Source organism: Catharus ustulatus, chromosome 4 (assembly GCF_009819885.2).
Source record: "Catharus ustulatus isolate bCatUst1 chromosome 4, bCatUst1.pri.v2, whole genome shotgun sequence".
Classification (NCBI taxonomy): Eukaryota; Metazoa; Chordata; class Aves; order Passeriformes; family Turdidae; genus Catharus; species Catharus ustulatus.
In genome coordinates, this window is record NC_046224.1 from 38176972 (window position 1) to 38196155 (window position 19184).

The window sequence follows — 19184 nt, forward strand, 5'->3', positions numbered from 1 at the left end:
GCCGAACCAGTAAACCCCACCATGCCGCGATTCTGTTACTATTTGGTAACTTTGTTGCACGCGGGTCCTCACTGCGAACGACAGAGCGGCTTATAATTGGGTGCGACTTGTGTATGGACAAAGAATGAAATGTTTGCCACCACCCAGAGATGCGGCTTATAGTCAGTGCGGCTTGTATTCGTGAAATTACTGTATATGCTTACCTAACAAGAAAGCTTCACATTTAACACCAACAAGTGTAGTACATTATTCTGAAGGTGATTTGTTTCTTATGTATGGACATTAATACCTGTAGAGGCTAATCAAATTAAAAGAGTACCTACAATAAAAACTTAAAATTGTTATAAAGGTAGGGTTGGTGAGAGAGGTTGGATCACATAGAGTCATTTAGTCATGAATGGCAGCACAACATACTTTTCTTTAGTGAAATGTTTTCGTGTCTGACATTTGAACTCTTTCTGGCAGGTTCCCCAAAGTATAGACCAGTCAGAAGATGAGGGATTCCAGTCAGCATCCAATCTGACTCCTGATTCTCAGTCAGAACCGAGCATTACTCCAGACATAGACTTGTGGGATGCAGTTCTTACATATGGACCCAGCAAACGAAGATGTTGGGAAAGAATTGGGTAGTATGTGTCTGATCTAATTGGTAAACTTACTATGCACCATATGCAAATGTGTGAAGATGCATTGCATCTTAGTTTCACATGACCTCAGCATAAATAGTGAAATGAGTGTGTTTAATTCATAGATTTCAGTACACTGCATTGATAGGGATAAAGGAATAGAAACTGGTTCTTAGAGTGCAGCAGTTTCATAGGAAGAGATAAAATCATCTTTGTCAGAAAATGAAGGGATTAGGAAAACGCTGTTTATGTGAATTGCAGCATTTTTCTAACTATTTTAACTTCTTACATGCTATGCAATTTGTCTCAGTCTAAAATGATTCCTCATTTTCAGTAGAGCAGTAGAAGAATTAAACAAATATCTCCCAGTTTATAGGCATAAAAGCAGCTGTTAGTTCTCTGTCAAGGATTCTGTCTCTGAACTGATGTTCAGATTATCTACATATTTCTTCTCTGTGCTGAGTTTGAGCTGTGATTTCATTGACTGAATGCACATTCCGTTAAAAATGCATATTGCATTACATGACTTTTCTGTGAGGAACATAATCACCCTGTAATGTTGTGTTTACTCTGACACAGCCCACCTGGTAAAAAAGAGGAACCATATCTTACTGAAGCTGGGAGAGAAGCTTTTGACAAATTTTATAAACTTCGAGAAGGGGAATTGCAACTGTTTACCAATACTGTACTTCAGCTTCCTCAGCTTGTGCTGGTGAAGGAACCTGAACTGGTTAAAGATGTCTTGAATGTCCTCATCGGTGTGGTATCCACTACATTTTCACTCAACCAGGTAGGGAAGATTTTTATCTGCACTTCTTAGTCAAATCTTTTTGTTTTTTTCTTCCTCTTCAATACATTTATTTTTGCTGAGATCTTGCAGTTGTGGCTAATGTTAAGAAGTTGAATGTTGTCTAATGTCAGCAAGGCAGTATTTATATATTGCAGTAATTATGTTATTGGAATAGGCTGAGAGTATTTGTAGTTCTCTAAAGGGAAAATAGGTCTGTGAGTACTTGAAAATAGATGTGTAAATAATTTTGTAGGTTGGATTTTCTTTAAAGAATTAGATAATGAGTCTTATTCTGTATATTTGAAGGCATTTGTTCATTCTCCTGCAATTTTGCTACAATTCATTGTTTATCTCACTGTCCTAGCTATATAGTCTCAGTCACCTGAGTATCTAAACCAAGAATTTGCTATTTTTTTTGTGTGTGTTTGCTATCTTAAATCAGAACACAGCTCTGAAATAGTTGAATCTGCCTTCTTTTTTTCTCTCCCTATGTCCTTTTAGGCTGCTCAGTCATTTGTGATAAAGGAGGGGATCTATGTGTCTGGAACATCACCAGAGACGATGCATAACCTGCTCTCGGAAGTTGCAGAGTATGGAACCTATTACACACGGCTAAGTCGATTCTCTCTTCAGCCGGTTTTGGATTCCTCATACAGCAAAGGACTCGTGTTTCAGGTAAAACAATTGTATGAAATCAACTAGATTTAATGGGCCAATTATCTGAGGTACAGAAGATGACTGATTTAATGTAAAACTGGAGTTTCTCCATTCTGCAAAACTGCAAAGTATTTTTAGGGTAATGCTCCATCCCAGGTCAGCAAGGAATGGTGGCACTGTATTTAAATCACAGCTCTCTGTGGTGAGGGCTTGCTTGCACTGAAACATGCAGTAAAATCTTTATTACCCAAAGTGTGATATGTTTAGTCATGTTGTTCTGTTGTGGACTAAAGAATTATAATTTTTAAATGCTTTAAAAACAGTACATATTTATACAGATCTATACAATTCAAATACAAAAAACTTCCTTAATACACTGTGTGTATATTTATTTTTTTTTCAAAAATAAGAACTGAGATAGAGAACTATGGTATTGAATAGCTTTAATTACATTTCCTTAGTTCAAAATTAAGTGCAAATTTTCCATGTCTGTCCTCTGTATATTATGTTGAGCTGTATGTATACTCTGTAATATCTGGTGATTTAATCTCTTCCTAATGCATAGAATTATGTTAGAATTAGTTAAGGAGATGTTCATTCTGAATATTTGGTTTACAGTGATGTTACTCAATTTCTGTTAAGAAGGTCTCTTTGTCAGATAAAGTTCTAGGCACGTTTTTTGCAGTATCTGGTTTAGGCATAAAAGTAAAGAAACAGATTTCCCTGGGTTGGTATTATAGCTCCTCAAAGGACAAGTCAAAGAAGCTGAACCAAGATGCTTTATTTCAGTGTGCATGGCTACAGGCTCTGTGCACTGGATGTATGAAGGGTATAGAGGAGTCACCTGGCATGTCTGAAGTTGCATGGACCCTCACCTGCCCCTTACTTTGGTGTACAAGCCCCCCTTACCTGCATATGCTATTTATTTTACTAAAAGGTTTGTTTTCATGCTGATGAAATTGATGAGAGAGATTGATAAGTGTTAACAGCTTTCACAGTAAGACTAAATATTTTCTGTTCATACCAGGCCTTCACAAGTGGACTGAGAAAGTATCTTCAGTATTACCGAGCCTGTGTTTTGTCAACACCTCCTACTTTAAGTCTTCTAACAATCAGCTTTCTATTCAGAAAATTAGGTCGTCAGCTGAGGTAAGAGAATGATATTAAATATTTAAACTTTACATAGCAGAAAAAATGCAAACTCTTCATACACACTAAAAAAGACCATATTACATGGGCATTCTTACTTAGTCTATCAGTATTTTTCCTCTGTTTTACAGATTTTTTTTTATATCTAACCTATTCTAGGGAAAACATACAGGGTCTTTGTATTCAGTTCCTTTGTTATCCCTGTTATCATTCAGCAGATAGAGTATGATTGTTGTACAGTATTCAAATTCAGCAAAGTTCATCACTGATCTTGGTGACTCCTGGTTGAAAGTTTTTAATATGTTTTAATACTGTGTTTTAGGTATTTAGCTGAACTGTGTGGCATAGGAACAACGGCACTGGGGATCAGTGGTGGAGCTGGTGCTTCATTTCCTACGGTGATTTTTTTGTTTGGTGTCTTTATGTTTGTTTTGGGTTGCAATGTTAGTATTCTTCAAATTATATTGGATTTTACATGAAATACTTAGTGTTGATCTCTCTGCTAGCAGAGCTATGATACTGGACCTCCTATTAGAACACTGTAGTCCTTTCTCCAGATACTTAAAAATTCAGAAATTTGTCCAGTGTTTTCAATTCCTAAAATAAACAGAGGGCTCAAAATAAGCTTTCTAGTCATGTAAATCCAACTCTAAACATACCTGTTTCACTCTAGAGATGATAAAGTGAGCTTGAGGTAACTTGGTCAGGTAAAATGGTCTTAACTGCAGATCTGATGGAGGAAGTGAGATGAATCCTGCCTTCTGTGTCTAGTGAAATATGTAAAGCCATGTATTTTTGTTATTAAAGTTGTGAAGTTTGTTGCCTAATGTTAAAATATTTTTAAATTTTAGGGTGTTAAATTGCTTTCATATCTGTACAAAGAGGCTCTCAACAATTGTAGCAATGAGCATTATCCAGTCCTTCTGTCTTTGTTGAAGACAAGCTGTGAACCGTACACAAGGTGTGTCCATTCTGTTCTCTGCATAATTGAGTTTAAGAGTTATGAATTGGTAATCGGGTAACTCTGTGTGTTTAACAATGGCTTTTAATATTTTCAGAAAAATACGTGTCATATATGCAGTATATATTAAAATTAATTAATTTTTCTGTTCTGTCCTCTTAGCTCAATAACAATGTAAGGAGCTATGTGTGGCTAGATTAGTGTAAATAAATATATGTAAATAATACTTATTTCTTGCTTGTTGTCATGGAAATTCATACTGGAATATAACATTTGGATAAACTTTTTTTTTTCCCCCACACCTCAGTTAAAATCCTGAAACTGGAAACTGACAAGTTTCTTTTGTTGTACAAACTGGGGAAGTTCATGCTTTTTTCCACTGTCTTTTTGTTGTGAGCTTTTTAGTAAGCAAAAAATGAATAAAATATCTGTTGTTTGTTAAGTACATGTAACTAACTGATAATAGGAGTAATTAAAAGTAGAGTTCCTTGCATTGCAACAATTTTGTTAAGCCGTTCACATTATTAGTTTATAGCCATCTGAAGAGATGGTAAATTTTTTTTAATAGCTGTTTACAGGAATTATAACTGTAGTCCATCATCTTCATCATCATTTGCAATGTTACATAATAGATGTAAAAATACTTAGAAGAGAAAACAAAAGTCAGTAAAATGCTCTAAATTTAAGATTGCTTCCTTGGCCATCCTTCTTGTGTTTTCTTCTTTCTACGTGAAATGATCTTCAGAGAAATTTAGTTTCAGATTTACCAGAATATCTTCACAGCTCTTACCCTGCTATTTATAGAAGGAAAGCAGATTTCTGAAATGCCAAGGGTATCACATGGAATTTTAAAAAATCTGGATTGCTGCATTGATTCCTAAATTTGCTGCAGATACCTATTGAAGCATCAATTATACATGATCAGGACTGCCCTGGAAGAAAGCCTCTATTATCTGCAAAAAGTGTTACCCACTCATTTATTAACCTGAAAAAAATTAAATAATACAAGTTGTTGCTCAAATAAATCATAGAAGTATCAGATTTAATAATTTAAGTGTTCTTAAATTTTTACTTAGAACCTTGAAGTTGAGCAGTGATTGCTGTGTTAAATGCTTCCTCTTTGTTGCACAGTGTTAAGTAAAAATATAAAAAGACAAAAAAAGAAAAAAAAATCTTCCAGGACCTCTGAGCCTCAGATGGTGTTGTATAAAAATAGTGGGCTTTTTATTTGTTCAAAAGTTTGGCTCACGCAGAGAAAATATGGAACAGCATGAATAAATATGCCAAAATAGTAGTTCTCATCATTGCATGTATAGTAAAAATGCCTCTGGGTCTGGGGAAAAAGTGCTTGGTATTGCATCTTTGTTTTATAACCTTATAGTTTCTCCCTGCTGAAATCACCTCTGTTTAACACAAATCCTTTCTGCTTTTCTCTTGCTGTGCCCTTGATGTGCTGCAAAGTTTTCTATACATTTTTAATATATATTTAGTAAATTGGTATGCAGGAATAAAATCATTGTTTAATTGAGGCACTGTTCTTGTATCTAAACTAATTATTGCTGAGATATTCTATTAAAAATAGTTTAAGAAAAGTGTAGAGCCACAATCTCCTGTATATTTAAATTTCAGTGTCACAGCACTTAATTGATGGCTTTTTTTATCCTGCCTGTTGTTTGTGTCTTTTGAGATTTTAATGAACATACTAACTCCTTGGTTATAATAAAGGAGAGAATGCAAGAGGATTGATTTTCCATATTGTACAATTTTTTTTCAGATTTATCTATGATTGGGTATACAGTGGTGTATTCAGGGATGTTTATGGAGAATTTATGATTCAGGTGAATGAGGATTATCTTTGTTTCAGAGGTACAGTATATATGGAGCATTTCTAATTTATATATTTTGTGCTGTTAATTAAATAACTAAAATATATACTTCCATCTTTTTTACATAGATAAGCATTACTGGACTCACGGTTATGTTTTGATTTCAAAAGAAGTAGAAGACTGTGTCCCTGTATTTCTCAAACATATTGCTAATGATGTATACATATGTGGGAAAACCATAAACTTGCTGAAATTGTGCTGTCCTCGGGTAAGTTTTGGGTTGCTTCCTTCCTATTACATTGAGAAAATCATGTCACTCTAGAGCAAGAGTCTAGGTTTTTAGCAAGTTCACTCCTGTATCTAAACCTGGTATTGTGTAAGTAGGATTATGAAAGGCAATTACTTGCTCTCAGATACTTGTGAGCTGATTATCCACTTTACTTGCTACCACCTCACTGCAGAAATACACATTTTAACACCATCAGATTTATTGTATACAATGCGCATACTGTGCTTCTTTCCTTTGTATTGAAAGCAAAAATGTTTTAGGCATTCAAGCAAGTGCCTTCCACTTCTTGCACTACTCCTTTTTGGTTTAAAGCTGCCTCACTTACCAGGTCATGGCTCAGTTCTGCACAGCATTCCAGCTGTATCACTACATTTTCAAGAAGTGCTTAAGTAGTTCTGATATTAGTATTTTGCAGAACAATTCTTGTCCTTGTTAAGAAAAACATGTTGAACTACTTTGTGTCTTTCCTCTTCTCTCTATGTGTCCAAAAATAAAACAACCAGAGAGGTGTCTGAAGTCTGTAGACACTCCCAGGTAGCTACTGTTCTCTTTAAGATCAGAGCTGCTCAGTCTTCACAGAGGAGAGCAGCTCATTATCAGCTGTAGTGTCAGGTATAAGCCTAACACCTCAAGTGAAATGTCCGTCTGCCAGTTCTCCTGAGCCTGCTCTGCTAACCATTCTCAGACCATGACTCAGGTGTGCCAGTAGTACTATACTCTTTGTAGAAGTGTCAACTATCATTTCCGTAAGTTACAGCTTTATGCATCACTAACACAATATCTTCCACCAGGTCATATGGCACCCAGGTTCAATCATCTTCCATCTGTCTGAGAGTCCCAGGCATATTTCATCCCTTTTTGATAATGCCCTCAAGACCTGGGTCTTCCGTTCTGCTTAGGCTGATACATTCCCAGGAATACAACCCATCTTCTGGGCTTTTACCAGTACAATCCAGTGTGAGTGCTCTTGTGCACTCATCTGGTTTTTCTTTCAAGCTCTCTTACCTATTTTCTGCACTGAATAGAATAGTTTCAGAGATTTAGGGATGTTGAGGCAGAGTAGGAAGACCAGGTATAGTTAAAGAATAGGTTCTCTATGGTGTGCACTGGCCATGGTTTTGAGAGTTTTGTCTTGTGCAGAACTCTCTCTTGTAGGGGTGTTAGTTCTGTCCTAGAGAGTTCCTACTGAGTGGGGATCTATGGGGGATGTAAGTGGACAAAACGTAACTTATGACAGGAGAGATGCATTTAGCATTGAGTTACTCATACTTAGTTAATTTGGATATTCAGAAAAGGAAAATTTGAGACATTTAGAACATGACTAGTATAAATGTATGTATTAGATTTTCAGTGGCAAAGACAGAACTCCCAGAATTTGACCTGTGATCCAAGTTGTGGACCATTGTACCTTTGTCTCCTACTTGAAATTATATAAATGCCAAAAGATAATACTAATAAAAGCTTTAGATCCTGTATGGAGGCTTGTGTCAGTGTCTGGAAGCATGACTAAGTTTAAAAAAATGCATAATATGAATTAATAATGTAAAATTTTACACTTTACAAAATGTGTGTAAAAGGAAATTTCTCATTTTTCAGCATTATATATGTTGGTCAGATATACCTGTTCCTCGGATCTCAGTTATTTTTTCGCTTGAAGAACTGAAAGAAATAGAGAGAGATTGTGCAGTGTATGTAGGTCGAATGGAAAGAATTGCCCGATACAGTTCCATAAGCAAGGAGGAAAAGGTAAATAAATAAAGAAATAAATACCTCATAATGATTTTTTTAAAATAGTCAATTTTAATTTTTGTTGTAGTCGCTAAAGAATTTGTATTTGTAGTCAGATTTTTTTCATGGGTTAATTGCAGTTTTAGTTACAGAAAATAAACTTACTTAATGAGAGCTTTTAAAAGAATGGGTTTGTCCTATACTGAAAAGATTGTTAGATTCTAATTTAACAAATGAGATGAGCCAATTAGTAACCAGATAAAGCTATTTGTAATTTCCTTAGCTAATTGTTTTTTTCAGAACGTTTTAGCTACAAAGAGACTTCTGGCCTTCAGATTCCATCAATTTAGTGCATATATCAGATGGATTTGGTTTGTTTTAAAATCTGGAATATTAACTTTCAGTACTAGTTTGTAGATATTGCATTTACTCATTTGTTTTATTCATATTTATGTTGTATTAATTGATTAATAACCATTATAAAATATGCATCTGTCTTTGCAACGGTGTACTTCAGATCTAAGATAATAGAAAAAATTCCACCTTGGCTTTTTTTTTTTTTTTTTTTTTTTTTCTTTTTTTTTTTTTCTTTTTTTTTTCAGGATTTGCGCATGGAAATTGCCAAACAAGAATTAATTGTTCATGCTCGGGAAACTGCTAGCAAAGTACTGAAAGCCATTAGTGGTAAGCTATAGTGGCATTTTATGTGTTTTCTACTGGGCTTGTTAATGTAAACTAACAATATCTTGATTTTAATACAGACAAGCAAATATCAGAACGAATGGCTTTGGATGCAAAGAAACGGGAACAGTTTCAGAAGCTGAAAGAACAGTTTGCCAAGGAGCAAGAGGTATCTCTTTGTGTTTCTAGAGGCAAACCATATTTCTTTGGCAAATAAATGAAAGGATGTGTTGTACAGAAGTTGAATGAGTAGCTCATGATGTACAAATAAGAACTTCTTGTAGATTTGTGTGTTATAGCTGGTGTTGAGAACGGCTTTTAAAAGTGTTAAATATTTATGCAGCGTCGTCTTGCGATAAAGCAGGAAGAGATTGATGATGATTTCAGCTATGCCCGAGAGCTCAGAGAGAGAGAAAAAAGACTGAAAGCTTTAGAAGAAGAACTGGAAAAAAAGGCAAGGTAAATGTATTTGAGTATTCTTCGAAACCATCCTAAAGATCTCACGAAAAAGATTATTGTATGTTAAAATTTATGGTACTAGTAGCTCGCAGACATTGTTCTACAAGGGTAATGTTTGCAGTTAGAAGATGGATGTAAGGTTTTTTGGTAATCTGTGAGCAATTTTGTTATGAATGGTTAGTGGCCAAAAAATCTGAGACCCACTCATTTCTGCCAACCCTATCCCGTCTGGGTTTTGTTGTAATCAAAATTTCAGGAAAAAAAATTTGACTGCGTCTTACAACTTACAAGAGCCCACAGCAAACATGGTCACATTTATGTCAAAGCAGAAGTAAAAAGCAGGTGGAGTTAAATTGATATTTCCCTTCCTTCTGTTTCATCTAAAATTACTTAAGCCAAATTAGTGACCTACTAAAAATGGTTAGAGAAATACATGTTGACTAAAAATACAGTCCTGTGTTTTCCAGCTGTTTATTCTCTATGCTGAAGCCTCTGGCTTCTACATTTTAAGAAACAATTCTCAGTTCTGAAATGCTAAAAAGTCTTATTCTTTAGAAGGGAAGATGAAAATCAGTGTGCAAAAATCTGTAACTTAGCTTTCTTTTTACCTTCATTTAGGCAGGAATTAATTGACCATTATAGCAAACTTTCTGATGATGCAGCCCGTAGGGAACAAAGAACATTGTGGAAAATGCAGCGCCACAAGTTGGAAACAGCCCGTCTTAAGTTTCTGTTAGAAGATCAAAAACGCATCGAGGTATCTCCTAAAAAGATTTAAGAAATGTAATGTAGAAAATTTGATACTTGGTACTTACAGACTTTTTTCTTTTTTTTATTTGTAGGAAATGCTTGAAAAACTTCCAGATGGAAACTACAGGAGAAAATTAGATATTATTCCTTATAAAGAGTGCCAGTTGGCTTTGGATAAAAGCGATGTTGAGAAAGATCCACCTTCACAAGTGAGTTTTTTTTCTTACATAAACTGCAAGTTGCTGTTCAAAGTTTACCTAAAGGGACTTCATTTCATGGTTCATTTCAGTCCAGTAAACACAAGGTTCACTGTAACAGCAAAGTGAGTAGTTATCATTTATAGTACATCAGAAAAATTGGAAAATTTTTAATCCTGTAATAAAGTGATACCTTAATTAGTAGTTTGATATGTGACCAGCCATACAGTGTAATAGTTTTTTTTTTTTTTAGGTGTCTTTTGCACCTCTGCATTCTAATGAGACAGTTGACAGAAAAGAGCCTGAGCCTGAACAGGGATATGCTACTTCTGCTGACAAAGCACTGCCCACACCAGAGCCAGAAGATAATAATGCTGATGAGCATTTTCAGCCTAAAGCAACAGGATCTGAAAGCAATCTCCAAAATTCAGAGAAAGCATGCAGTTCTCTATACAATGCTGAGTCCTTGCCTGAATCCAATGTGAATATAGAAGATTTCTTATCAAAGTCACAAGATGAAAAGTCTGTTGCTGTTAGGATGCAAGGATCTTTGCTAGATGAAGCATTCCGAAATATTAACTCAGATCTTTCTGAGACTTTGCATGAGAGTGAAAGTCAGCCTGTCTTGAGAGGACCACCAGAAGAAGACAATGCACCATTGCATCAGCAAAGCGAGTATGATTTTAATACAGTTCTCAGATCATCTGCAGCTTGGCAGGGACATGTTGGAGTTGGGGAAAATGTATTTGATGTGGACAACAGAAGGCCTCGGTGGAATATTCATGGACATGCATCTGATTCCAACATTAGAGTGGGAGAATATGTACCTCAAGTGGACACTTACCAGCCACATCCAAGTCCTTATGGGCATTCTTCAGATTCCCATATAAAAAGCAACAGCTATACTTCTGAAGTTGAACCTAGACGACCCCGATGGAATATTCATGGGCATGTTTCTGAAGCTCATATTAAAATTGGGGAATATGCTTCAGAGACAGAGACCTCAAGGCCCAGGTGGAACATCCATGGACATGCTTCAGAAGCCAATATTAAGATTGGAGAGTATGTGTCAAACGTAGCTCCTGCAAGGCCTCGATGGAGCAGCCATGGTCATGCATCTGATGCCAACATCAAGATTGGGGAAAACGTGTCTGACGTGGTCTCGGCCAGACCTCGTTGGAACATCCATGGGCACGCTTCACAGTCGCACATCAAAATCGGAGAGCTGGTTTCGGATACAGAGCCTTTGAAATCCCGCTGGAGCCCATTTGGACATGCATCCCAGTCAAGCATTCAAATAGGGAAATGGGCCCCATCTACAGAAAATGATCCCATTCCTCATCGTAAAATCATTTCAGGTTCGTCATCTGACTCCACAGTTCAGACACTTCTGTACAGTGAAGAGTTACCTCCTGCTGAAGGGAGCAGAAAGGAAGCAAAACCATCACAGGTTAAGGAAGAGATTTTGCCAGAGTCACAGATATCTGACAGTGTTACAGAGATTCCTGATGCTAATATTGAAGATGATAAAAAGGAAAATACAACAGAAAAGAAAGAAGAAGGTAAAATAAAATTAGGTTTAAGTCAGCATTTGTTTAAGGGCTTGTGAAAGTTACTCTAAATGTTTATTTTCTAAATGGGTACTTCCTTACTTATTCTACTTACAGTAATTTCACGACCATAAGGCGCACTGGGCTATAAGGCGCACCCCCCGGGAGTCAGCACATTTCGTATCTTTGTAGATCATATAAGGCGCACCAGACTCTAAGGCACACTTTTTTTTTGCAGAGAGGATTCGCCTCCAGCTCCCCCCTCGTGGTTGCTGGCCGAGGCCCCGCCTCAACCTGGCGACCATGGGTCCCTAGGCCCGCCTGTGCCCGGCAGGAGGGGCGCCTCGGCCCCCCCGGGTCCGCCTGTACCCAGTGGGGCTGGGGCATGCCCACCACTGCTCCGCCCTGCCTGCACGGGGCCGGGGCGTGCCTGCTGGCGCTCCACCCTGCCTCCACCTGGCAGCCGTGGCCCTGCCGGCTCACGCCGCGGCTCGCAGCTCTCGCTTCCGGGTTTGCAAATTTTCGAACTTTGTCCATCATATAAGGCGCACCGGACTATAAGGCACACTTCCGGGTTCAGGGGAAAATTTTAGTCAAAAGAGGGCGCCTTATAGTTGTGAAATTACTGTAATTCCTTGCATTACTTTTTATATAGTGCTAGAATTCAAAGGAAAACATTTGAGCTTAGTCTCCTATGTGCAAGAAATAGAGCATTAAAAAAATCTGGCCTGAAACTTTGCGAAACAGGATTTTTAAGGTCCTGAAGTAGAGAACATGCATAAAACTGCCTGGATGGGGCTGTGGGGAAGTACTGTTATCGGTGTGATTGTTTCTGTGATAGTTTATACAGAAATTTCGAACAGCTTTAAGAGCAGATCTGAGGTATGAGCAAGTATTATAAGTAGATCTAAGTAAATGATGACTTTAATTGTATTTACAGTAATTGCAGATGTTGTCAACAAGGACCCTTCTTCAGATTCCTCACAGAGCTTACAGGTAAGAAACAAAAGTAGTTGTTGAGAGGACTTCTTTTTCTTTTGAAGAATTGAACACACTTGTAGTTAAGGTAATAAATTTCTCTCCTAATCTAGTAGTCACTGTAAAATCATTTTGTTTCTACATGTCTGAAACACACAGGTGAGTAGGCTCTTCTCTTTTCATTTGGAACAACAAGGTAGTTACCTGTAGGAACACATTATGCCTGAGCAGACAAAGCCAGCATCATCATAAAATTTGTCTATTTATGAATTTCAGAGAGAAGAACCTGAAAAGGCCCTTCCACAATATGCTGTGCCTCAAGAAACTTTATCTTCTGAAGCTAATGCTCCCACAACTAAGGAGGAGGATGGCGAAGAGGAAGATACATGGAAAAAAGAACAAGCTTATTTGAAAGCCTTGTCGGATCAGTATTGTATTGAAAAGTATCAAGATAGTTACGATTTGATGTGTGAGTAGAGCTGTTGGAACAGTAGATCAATAGAAGATGTGGTAAATTTGAGCAAGAAAGCTGAATGCCATGACCTACCAGTAAATTACCAATATTATGAGCTGTAATGGCCGAACAATTTCCTCCTAGGCACAAAGATGGGGAATGCATTTCAACATGTTGGTTTCTAACCTAGAGGTGTTTATATACAGAGTTTAATAGGAACGGGTTGTTAAACTTCTGAAACATAATAACTCACCATGTTTGTATATTTTTAAATATAGCAGAGCCACCAGTTTCTCATCTCTTGCATCATGTGATACCAAGATCATACACGTTTCCTGTGGATCCTATGGTGCAGTCTGCAACAGATGAAACTGCTGTACAGCTCAGTGAGCTCTTGTCTCTGCCAGTGCTGATGAAACGTTCTATTACTGCTCCACTTGTATCTCAGTGAGTATTTGTTAGGAATTTTGCAATTAATTTTGCAAATAATGTTGTAGTCTATTTTGAGATGAGGGTTAGTTGCACATAGATCTCTTAAATTTACTCTTAGCTCCTAGAGGTAATTCAGTAAACGATCCATTACTAATTTAAAAGTTCAGATCTTCATGATAAATAATAACATAAACGTAAATGCTTATGTGCAAATTAAAAATCTGAATGTCTGTTTAGAATGTAAGTGCTCAGAGGGAAGTCTTGCATGCAGCAGTGATCATTAGGTTCATTATTCTTTGAAAAAGAAAGTGTATTATTTATAATATGTGTGATAGTTTATATTTGAAAGATGAAAGCTAAGGGAGTAAAAAGAAATTCTTTTGAGTACTTGAAATCTCATATTGATTAGGGTATTGATTAGAACAGCTTCTAGGCTGTTTTGAGGTATAATAGAAGCTGTTCTTGTTGCTATTGTGATATATAAGGAACCCACATATATGTGGGGCAGTTTATAGTAATTTCACGACCATAAGGCGCACCCCCCAGGAGACGGCAAATTTCGCAACTTTGTAAATCATATAAGGCGCACCGGACTATAAGGCGCACTTTTTTTTTGCAGCGAGGAGCTGCGCAGCGCGCAACAAAATAACAAATGACTGACAGGTGCTCAATTTGCAAACATTTTTCAAAGATTGGTGTAGCCTTTAAATGCAGCGCCAGGCACCCTCCCCATGCAGCGGGCCCCGGCACTCCCGCCCGCCCCCAGCGCTGGCTGGCACGGCTCACAACTCCCACCGCGCGGCCACGCTGCGTCCCGGCTTCCACCCGGCCAGCGGCAACAGCGCTTCTCACCACTTTCCTGCAGCGGCCGTGCCGCCTGTCACCGCTTTTCCTCCCTCCCCTCGCAGCTCCTGCCGGCTGCGGCCGCCCGCTCCCGCCCCCACCTCGCGACTCGGCACTCCCACGGCACTGCTCCCCCATTGTGGCTCGCACTTCCAGTTTGGCAAATTTCGCAACTTTGTCCATCATGTAAGGCTCACCGGACTATAAGGTGCACTTCTGGGTTCGAGGGAAAAATTTAGTCAAAAGGGTGCGCCTTATAGTCATGAAATTACTCTAATTGGTATATCTAATAATATTTTAAATATGTTTAAATATTAAAATTTTAAAAATTAAAATAATGTTTTTGTTACTTTGTGCGAGATTAGCTTTTGTCATCAAAACAATTACTCACAGACACTGTTTTTAGAATAGCTTTCCTGTAAGTTTCCATATTGGCTCTGAGTATGCTGTACTCAAAGTTTGATGTAATGTAGAAGATGTTATTGTCTAACTTAATTTTAAACATCTGGTTGGCTACCAGAACGATGTGTGTACAGATTCACTTATTTAGCAAACTGAGCCTGAGTTTTTGTGCTGCCAGAATTACCCTATCCCTGATAGGCAAGTTAAATTATTTAGAGCTAGGTTGAATACCTGCACTGTACTGTAGACTGTAGTATAGATCTGCCCTTAATATCTTGTGACAGAGCTTTTTCAATTAGTATATTCTTACTGAAGATTTAACAGTCTTTTAATTTGTGTAGTTGGAGATAACAAGTCTATTGATAAAATGTTGCTCCAGGTCCAGCAACATTTTCTAAACATCATTTTATATAGCCAGCCTTAAAATACTTCCCCATTGTTTTTCAGAACCCAATTGCCTGAAGTGGTAAGTTTTAATTCTGGTATATAATGGATTAATATTTTTTGTCTCATGTTTTTTGCCTATATAAATGACATCTTGTCTTAGATAGCAAAGTTAAATACTGGAGCATTAATCTGATGTAGCCACAACTAAATGTTAACAGTAAAGAAGGAGTTGCATGTAAGTATAATACCTTTTCTGTGTTTTATTCCTAGTGTTTCTCTTGTGAACAAAGCAATAGTTGATTACTACTTTGTGGAGCTGAACGTAGAGAAACATTTTGAAGCATTGAGACATTTTTTGTTAATGGAAGATGGGGAGTTTGCTCAGTCACTCAGTGACCTGTTGTTTGAGAAGGTATTTGCTTTGTTGTCTTAACCCCAGCGTTTGGGTTGTCTGCTTTACCTTGATGCCTCCAAACTCATTTGGATGGGAATGAGGGAATGGTGTGAATTAGAATCCTGGCTTGTGGAGTTTTCCTCCTTTGTACTGTGTCAAGAAGTCTGTAGCAAGGAACTCTTAGTGTTGTAAGGATAGAGAAAAAAGGTCTTGGACAGATAAGCACTCATGGAAGGGTATTTCACTCTTCCCTGTGAAAACTGCTGCACTATTGCTGTCCCCTCCTGTCTACTGGCAGCAAGACTGGAAGAGTCTGTTGCCATTTGCTAAAATCCAGCAGAAAGGCCTGTGTTGTAAGCTATCTGCTTTTACCATAAATATCCTGAAATAGAGAGCAGAGGGGAGAGCATGTGAAGAGAGTGCTGGGCCCTCTGATGAGGCAGTATTTTCATGACTTGTTGCTGTGTTCATGGGGAAGACGGCAAGGTAGGAGAGATAGCCTGTAAATAAGATTGATATAGATGGTTGCCTGTGGAGATAGTTAGCTGTAGGAGAGTTAATGCTTTTCTCTGAGTCCTGGAAATGCTTTAGATCCAACTAGGGACAGCACTTGGGGATTTAGACTTGATGAATAGCTTTATTTGTAAACCTCTGAGACTGCTGAGGTGATGAGATAAACAGATTCAAGTCAGATAAATTTGTTGGTCCCTGGCTTTCAAAAGACTCTGTTCCCTGCAGGAGGAACTTGTAGCAGCTTGTGAACCACAGCAGACATATGAAAATAAATCAGTGTAGGTATGAGATTACCTTCATGCTGTGAACAGAAAATAGTTCAGAAGTTGCTTCTTGGGATGTTCATGCATCCCTATAGCAGAAGTAAAAACTTCCAATCAAGGCTGGGTGGTCACCACTCTACCATTGTGCTTTAATTCACCTGTGTTCAAGAGCCAAGACTTTTTATTAATGTGGTGTAATTAGGATTTTTTTGTTTTTTTATCCCTAGCTTGGATCAGGACAAACACCTGGTGAATTGCTGAATCCATTGGTTCTTAATTCTATCCTAAATAAAGCACTACAGTACAGTCTTCATGGTGACACCCAGCTTGCTTCCAATCTTTCCTTTGCCCTCAAATATCTCCCAGAAATGTTCAAGCCCAATGCGCCGGATGCTCTGAGTTGCTTAGAGCTCAGGTACAAGGTGAGGAGATGTGGAGCAGGGTGGAATACTGCAGTTATGCCATGGTTCTTATGTACCATGGTAAAATGAGTATGTTAATAAGAAAGGAGTATCTAAGAATGGAGTAAAATAATGTGTAATGGAAACTACAGGATTCATCTGGCCTGACCATTGCATTACATTATTAAAATATATATATAATTGTTGAAATACTTGTATTTTAAATAGTGTTACAATTTCTGATAAAAAATGTAGTATGCTCAGTGCTGTTATTTCTTGTAGGTTGACTGGCCTCTGAACATTGTCATTACTGAGAGCTGCATGAATAAATACAACAAGATTTTCTCTTTTTTGCTTCAGCTGAAGCACATGGTGTGGACTCTCAAGGATGTTTGGTTTCACTTAAAGCGCACTGGTACGTGTGACTAGTGAACAAGAGAGCATTGTTTAAAATGCCTTCAGCACCCTCTGCTAGACAATTGCTTATGTACAGTCATGTCAAACTTCAAAAGCCACAATTTTCTTTAAAATCTTTCTTGGCATTTTAAACAGACTCGAGTAATAAAAACCTTAATTCGTTTAAAAATTCTGATTTTTGATGGTCTCTGTGTCTGATAATCTAATTCTGCTTTTATTTTCAGCTTTAGTGAGTCGTGCATCAAATTCTGTTCAGTTTCGACAGCTCCAGCTCTATAAACATGAGATGCAGCATTTTGTGAAAGTAATTCAAGGTTACATTGCTAATCAAATTCTTCATGTTACGTGGTGTGAATTTGGAAACAAACTGTCTTCTGTGGGCAACCTAGAAGAAATTCACAGAACGCATGCTGAATACCTCAACAAAGCAATCTTCAGGCAAGTTACCATACTTATTCAAATACATGTTAAGGGAGTGGCAAGTCCTAGCCTGATGTATTTGTGCAAAACTGACTTTTACATGACACATTAAGTAGTCTTTACAGATGAAAGAGTTCTTATGTAAGAAACAAACTTCATGGCATCTTACAAGGTCTATACTTTGATACTTTTTCTCAGTTATCCATCCTTTTCATTTCTCTGGACTCCTTGAGTTACCTCCCACTCCTGGTCACCATGCCTCTGCAAGCTTCCAGTCTACTCAGGACAGCTCTAAACTAAGAGCCCTAAACTTAAGGGCACACGTGCCACAGGTTTTTTTCTTTCACTCCATCCTTTGTAAATTACTGTTGTCTCATTCATCATGAGTAGTGTGCACAGTAAGCCTTGCTAAAGGATGTAAAATACATCTCCTGTACAATGTATGTGCTTTTAATATATGTGCAGTGACTGGGGCTGGACATGGAAAGGACAAAAAGATGCCTCTCTAGATTTACGAGCAGTGCAAAAGACACCTGTCTTTTAGAAATCTCATGCTTTTAGCCCCTTAGTTATTGCATGTTAGGCAGAGGGCTGGTGTGACTATGAGGAAAGGAACTAGAGTTTATTTGGTTTCTTCTTGAAGAGTGTGCACTGAAATGATGAAGTGATGAAATAGAGGAAGATGATAAGGAACAGAAATTATAAACAAGAAAAAAAATCTCTCATGTGTCTCTTTTCGAGTTTTAATCAGAAAAGATTGCTGTTTGGATAGCAGGTAGTAGTAGGATGAGAGGAGATTAAAGTTCAAGGAAACTCAGAGCATGGTGTTGTTAAATGTCGTCTCTTGCAGAGGTAGATGTCATTCTAGAAATCAGATACTCTGGGGCAAATATAAGTTTCTTGGAAGTGCAAGTAAACTGTGTTAGATTTAGGCACCTTGTTTAAATTTTTTTGGCTGCAGTTTTGGGGATTTTTTGAAGCAATGATCTTTAACCTAAAGGATTGTCATTCCTTTGTATTTCTGGTCTTACAAACAATAAATTACATCTACTAATTTCTGAAGTTGTTTTTGTTCTATTAGGGGTCTGTTGACAGAGAAGGCAGCCCCTGTGATGAACATTATTCACAGCATCTTCAGCCTAATTTTGAAGTTCCGCAGCCAGCTCATCTCTCAGTCATGGAGCTTTGATGCAGGGAAGCAAATGGCTGTTCATCCCAACTTTGGTCTGATGCAGCAGTCGTACAATACCTTCAAGTACTACTCCCATTTCTTATTCAAAGGTAAGAAATTGCGTAAATTCTAGATAGAAGAAAAGGTCAACTGGCAACCGGAATGTTTCAGTAGTATAATGTAAAAGTAGAAGATTTGTATATTAGGGGGTGTTGGAAATACAGTTCCCAAATGAAAACTGCATTATTGTGGTTTGCCAAGATCTGCATATACATCAATTAAGACGTCCACACAAAAAATCTAACAGATACATCAAAACTGACTGTAAGTTTTTGCTGATTTACGAAATAAGTGTTTGGTGTTTAGCTGTACTTACATGCATACATTTTTTTCTTCTCTCTGGAATGGAGTTCTGGAACTTTTTATTGGCAGCAATGGGAGATAGT

At 37.6% G+C, this 19184-nt stretch overlaps 1 protein-coding gene across 1 annotated transcript in view; it reads left to right on the forward strand.

The window, feature by feature from the left end:
• Positions 1-19184, forward strand: part of TUBGCP6 (tubulin gamma complex associated protein 6) — a 41478-nt gene that overhangs the window by 20416 nt on the left and 1878 nt on the right. The window contains exons 21-43 of the mRNA XM_033057893.2: positions 466-629; positions 1206-1416; positions 1918-2091; positions 3101-3222; positions 3545-3620; positions 4074-4183; positions 5958-6049; positions 6138-6277; positions 7895-8044; positions 8629-8710; positions 8788-8876; positions 9051-9166; positions 9785-9923; positions 10009-10125; positions 10367-11675; positions 12604-12659; positions 12918-13110; positions 13374-13542; positions 15430-15571; positions 16557-16751; positions 17013-17145; positions 17372-17585; positions 18649-18848. Of these exons, the coding sequence (XP_032913784.1) occupies positions 466-629; positions 1206-1416; positions 1918-2091; positions 3101-3222; positions 3545-3620; positions 4074-4183; positions 5958-6049; positions 6138-6277; positions 7895-8044; positions 8629-8710; positions 8788-8876; positions 9051-9166; positions 9785-9923; positions 10009-10125; positions 10367-11675; positions 12604-12659; positions 12918-13110; positions 13374-13542; positions 15430-15571; positions 16557-16751; positions 17013-17145; positions 17372-17585; positions 18649-18848 (4393 nt within the window). The remainder of the gene's footprint in view (positions 1-465; positions 630-1205; positions 1417-1917; positions 2092-3100; positions 3223-3544; positions 3621-4073; positions 4184-5957; positions 6050-6137; positions 6278-7894; positions 8045-8628; positions 8711-8787; positions 8877-9050; positions 9167-9784; positions 9924-10008; positions 10126-10366; positions 11676-12603; positions 12660-12917; positions 13111-13373; positions 13543-15429; positions 15572-16556; positions 16752-17012; positions 17146-17371; positions 17586-18648; positions 18849-19184) is intronic.